The sequence below is a fragment of the Cebus imitator genome, unplaced genomic scaffold (assembly GCF_001604975.1).
Source record: "Cebus imitator isolate Cc_AM_T3 unplaced genomic scaffold, Cebus_imitator-1.0 Scaffold280, whole genome shotgun sequence".
Taxonomy (NCBI): domain Eukaryota; kingdom Metazoa; phylum Chordata; class Mammalia; order Primates; family Cebidae; genus Cebus; species Cebus imitator.
The window spans coordinates 3,088,161-3,093,053 of record NW_016107595.1 but is presented as its reverse complement, the minus strand read 5'-3'; the positions used below and the strand labels follow the sequence as shown (position 1 = coordinate 3,093,053).

At 53.7% G+C, this 4,893-nt stretch overlaps 1 protein-coding gene across 1 annotated transcript in view; it reads left to right on the top strand.

Annotated features, from left to right (window-relative positions):
- Window positions 1-4,893, top strand: part of TMEM161A (transmembrane protein 161A) — a 21,478-nt gene that overhangs the window by 4,579 nt on the left and 12,006 nt on the right. Inside the window, 5 exon segments of the mRNA XM_017501354.2 lie at window positions 1,362-1,442; window positions 1,827-1,924; window positions 2,074-2,199; window positions 2,202-2,229; window positions 4,101-4,252. Coding sequence (XP_017356843.1) covers window positions 1,362-1,442; window positions 1,827-1,924; window positions 2,074-2,199; window positions 2,202-2,229; window positions 4,101-4,252 — 485 coding nt within the window.

Sequence of the window (4,893 nt, the reverse complement as noted above, 5' to 3'; positions counted from 1 at the left end):
AGAGATGAGGTTTCACCATGTTGACCAGGATGGTCTCGATCTCTTGACCTCGTGATCCACCCGCCTCGGCCTCCCAAAGTGCTGGGATTACAGGCGTGAGCCACCGTGCCCGGCCACCTTTTAAATTTTTTAATAGATATGTGGGTCTTGCTAAGTTGTGCAGTTGCTCAAACTCATGGATTCAAGAGATTCTCCCGCTTGGGCCTCCCAAAGTGCTGGGATTACAGGCGTGAGCCCCAGTGCCTGGCACAAACTGTATATATTTGAAGTGCACAGTTGGACCCGTTTTGACAGATGTACACATGGTGGAACCATCACCACACTGCCCACATCCTCACTCCTCCTGCCTCCCTGTAACCCAGCCTTCCTTTCACCCCTGCACCTGCTAGAGATCACCTGCTCCGGTTTTTGTCCCTGTGTGGGTCTCTGATGCTTTCTGAGAATCTGGTGAAAACTGAATTCCCTCCTGAGAAAAACGTTCATGACAAAAGCAAGGGCAGAAAACCAGTCAGGCCTGATACATGATGGCTCAGGCCCATAATCACAGCACTGAGGGAAGCTGAGGTGGGAGGGTCACTTGACCCAGGAGTTTAAGACCAGCCTGAGCAACATGGCAAGACCCCATCTCTACAAAAATATTTAAAAATTAGCCAGGTATGGTGGCTCACACCTGTGATCCCAGCTAATCAGGAGGCTGAGGCGGGAGGATCGATTGAGCCCAGAAGGTCAAGTCTGTAGTGAGTGAGATGGCACCACTGTACTCCAGCCTGGGTGACAGAGCAAGGCCTTGTCTCAAAAACAACAAAAATGGCTGGGCGCTGTGGCTCACACCTGTAATCCCAGCACTTTGGGAAGCCAAGGCCAGTGGATCGCTTGAGGTCAGGAGTTTGAGACCAACCAGCCTGACCAACATAGTGAAATCCTGTCTTTACTAAAAATACAAAAATTACCTGGGCATGTTGGTGCTGTGCCTATAGTCCCAGCTCCTCAGGAGGCTGAGGCAGGAGAATCACTTGAACCCGGGAAGTAGAGGCTGCAGTGAGCCAACATCATGCCGCTGGGTGACAGAGTGAGACTCTGTCTCAAAAAGAAAAAGAAAAGAAAAGTTGCACACACTTGCTTCCCCAGGAGAGTTAGCTAGCAGACTCAGGGGTATCCGAGGCCCCTGAGCCCACTCAGCCTAGATCTGTTGGTCTCATGATTTCCCCAGAATCTCCCTGTGCTGTAGCTGCCTTCACCTACCTCCCGGTGTCCCCCTGGCCCAGGCCACCCTCTAACATGAACCCCTGAATTTGAGGTTCACTGCCTCAACCTCCCAACCCCACACCTGAGTGTCCCTGACTGCCTGTCGTTGCCCTCAGTCTGTTCCGATACAAGCACCCATCTGAGGAGGAGCTTCGGGCCCTGGCAGGGAAGCCGAGGCCCAGAGGCAGGAAGGAGCGGTGAGTGAGCTGGGCCCCAGCCCCAACCTTGGGTGGGCGGCTCCTCAAGGGGCTCCGGGCTCAGGGACACAGGACCTGCCCACCCACACTTCCGGGCACTGATCTGGGCACAGGTGAACTGGGAGACCCTAGTCCAAGGAGATGGTCACTATCAGGTTAGCATGTTTCCTGGCAGTTTGCTCTAGCCAGTCCCATGGCAGGGGTGGGAGGAGGTGGCAGGGATGGGGGCATGGGGGGGGTGGGGCTGGAGCACCTCCCCATGTGCAGAGGAGCCAAGGCTGTGGGTAGAGATGGTCTCCAGGCCAGCTGCTCTGAGCTCTGAGGGTGGCTGGCCCCAGTAGGATGCATGCTGACCGTCCCCCTTCCTTGTCACCATCCTCCCAGATGGGCCGATGGCCTTAGTGAGGAGAAGCCACTGTCTGTGCCCCGAGATGCCCCGTTCCAGCTGGAGACCTGCCCCCTCACAACCGTGGATGCCCTGGGTAACAGCCCAGTTCTGTCCCTAAACTCCCCTCCCTCAGCCCTGAAGGTCCCCACACTCTCATGGGGGTGGGGAGGATTTGGAGGAGGAGTGTTCCATTGTGGGGGGAGGGGGCTGGGCCCCAAGGCTGAGCAGAGTGTCCCCCTGCAGTCCTGCGCTTCTTCCTGGAGTACCAGTGGTTCGTGGACTTTGCTGTGTACTCGGGCGGTGTGTACCTCTTCACCGAGGCCTACTACTACGTGCTGGGCCCAGCCAAGGAGACCAACATCACTGTGTTCTGTGCCTGCTCACAGTGGCCTTCTCCATGTATCCTTCTTCTCTGCTCCCTGCCAGCGGGGCAAGTGGGAGCAAGACCCCAGCTTCCCTGGCCCCCCTAAACTGGTATGGCAGTTTTCACTTCCTATGCCACAAACTTCCCAAGCGTGGTGGCATAAAGCAGCTGTTTTATGTGCTCTGGCTCTGTGGGTGGGCAGACTGGGCTGGGCTCAGCAGGTCAGTTCATCTCTACTCCACATGGTCGTGCCCTTTGGTGGCAGTGGAAATACCAGGAGGCAAGAGGGAATGCCTTGCCCAGAGTCACCCAGTCCATCCCTGTTCCTTCTACCACATTCTCCTCATCTAAGGACATCACCAGGCCAGTCCAGAATCAGGGGCCACGAAAGAGATGGCCCCTTGACAAAATTAAGTAACACACACACACACACACACACACACACACACACACACACACACGTATGTATGTATATGTACATATATTTGTTGTTGAGACAGGGTCTTGCTTTGTTGCCCAGGCTGGTCCTGACTGGCTTCAAGTGATTCTCCTGCCTTGGCCTCCCAAAGAGAGCAAACACATGACTTTGGGGACCCAAGTCTGAGAAAGCACAGAAAGAATGCCACTTCTGTGACTTTTAGAGAGGGAGACCTATACTGGTTCCCCAGATTCCCATGCCTTTTTTTTTTTCTTTTTTTTTTTTGAGGTGGAGTTTCGCTCTTGTTCCCCAGGCTGCAGTGCAGTGACATGATTTAGGCTCACTGCAACCTCTGCCTCCCAGGTTCAAGCAATTCTCCTGCCTCAGCTTCCTAAGCTTCCTAAGTAGCTGGGATTACAGGCATGTGCCACCATATCTGGCAATTTTTTGTAGTTTTAGTAGAGACAGGATTTTACCATGTTGGTAAGGCTGGTCTCGAACTCCTTCCCTGAGGTGATCCACCTGCCTCAGCCTCGCAAAGTGCTGGGATTACATGTGGCCTGTATTTTTTTTTTTTTTTTTTTTTTTTTTTTTTTGAGACAGGGTTTCCCTCTGTCACCCAGGCTAGAGTGCATTGGTGCCATCAGGGCTCACAGCAGTTTCAAACTCCTGGGCTTAAGTGATTCTCCCACCTCAGGCTCCCCAGTAGCTGGGACCACAGGTGCTACCCCCATGCCCAGCTAATTTTTAATTATTTTTGGTAGAGATGAGAGTCTCCTTGTGTTGCCCAAGATGGTCTTGAATTCCTGCGCTCAAGGGATCCTCCTGCCTTGGCCTCCCAAAGTGCTAGGATTACAGGCATGAGCCACCACGCCTGGCCCCCATGCTGCACTTTGAGGGCAGATTGGAGATGAAGCCCTTCTATCTCTCTTGCTTTTCCAAGGGATGTGAAGCAGGTGAGGTGGATGGAAGAGGCAGGGCCACCCAGAGGGGAAGGCTGTACAGACATGGTAGCCATTGCTTTTTTCTTTTTTTTTTTTTTTTTTTTTTTTTTTTTCTTTTTTTTTTTTTTTTTTTTTTTTTTTTTTAAAGGTTTTTTTGTTTGTCTTTTTTTTTTTTTTTGAGACAGAGTCTCGCTCTGTCACCCAGGCTGAAGTGCAGTGGTGCGATCTCCGCTCGCTGCAACCTCTGCCTCCCAGGTTCAAGTGATTCTCCTGCCTCAGCCTCCCAGGTAGCTGGGTCACACCATGGTGACCATTTCTAAATGGCCACTGGTGGCCTGATGAGGCCATCTCCCACGCAGCAGGAACCCCCCAGCCCATATCCCGATCTGGCTCCAGCACCCCAAACCTGCACTCCCCTAAGTCATCCCCAAGGCCTATTGTGCAGCAGGGCTTGTCCCTGAAGTTGTGGGGTCCCGGGCTGGGCGTGGTGAAATGCGCAGAGTGGGGCAGTGGCACCTGAGGCCTCCTTACCTCCAGCCCCCAGCAAGGCGTTCCTGACGGTGACACGGCTGTACTTCAGCTCCGAGGAGGGGGGTGAGCGCTCTGTCTGCCTCACCTTTGCCTTCCTCTTCCTGCTGCTGGCCATGCTGGTGCAGGTGGTGCGGGAGGAGACCCTCGAGCTGGGCCTGGAGCCTGGTAAGTGCAGTCCCCAAGGTGGGGCACGCAGCTGTCACTCCCTCGTGTAATCTGACCAGAGTGGTTTCAGTGGCTCAGCGTCCAGCACGAGTGGGCTCCCGGGGTGAAGTGGGGTGAAGGCAGTCCCCGTTAGTGACCATCTTGGCTCCTGCACCTTGTTGGGCTTTGGGGAGGAGAGGACATTCCCTTTCCCACTGTCACTGATGGACACCAATGGCTAGAGTTCTTTTTTCTTTTTTTTTTGAGATGGAGTTTCACTTTTGGCTGGAGTGCAGTGGCTCAATCTTGGCTCACTACAGCCTCTGCCTCCCACATTCAAATGATTCTCCTGCCTCAACCTCACAGGTAGCTGGTATTACAGGTGTGCCCCATCACACCCGACCAATTTTTGTATTTTTATAAAGATGGGGTTTCGCCGTGTTGGCCAGGCTGGTCTTGAACTGCTGACCTCAGGTGATCCACCCGCTTCAGCCTCCCAAAGTGGTGGGATTATAGGCTTGAGCCACTGTGGCTGGCCTCGTTTTTTTATTTTTTTTAAGAATTGTTAGGCCAGGCACGGTGGCTCACGCCTGTAATCCCAGCACTTTGGGAGGCCGAGGCGGGTGGATCATGAGGTCAAGAGATCGAGACCATCCTGGTCA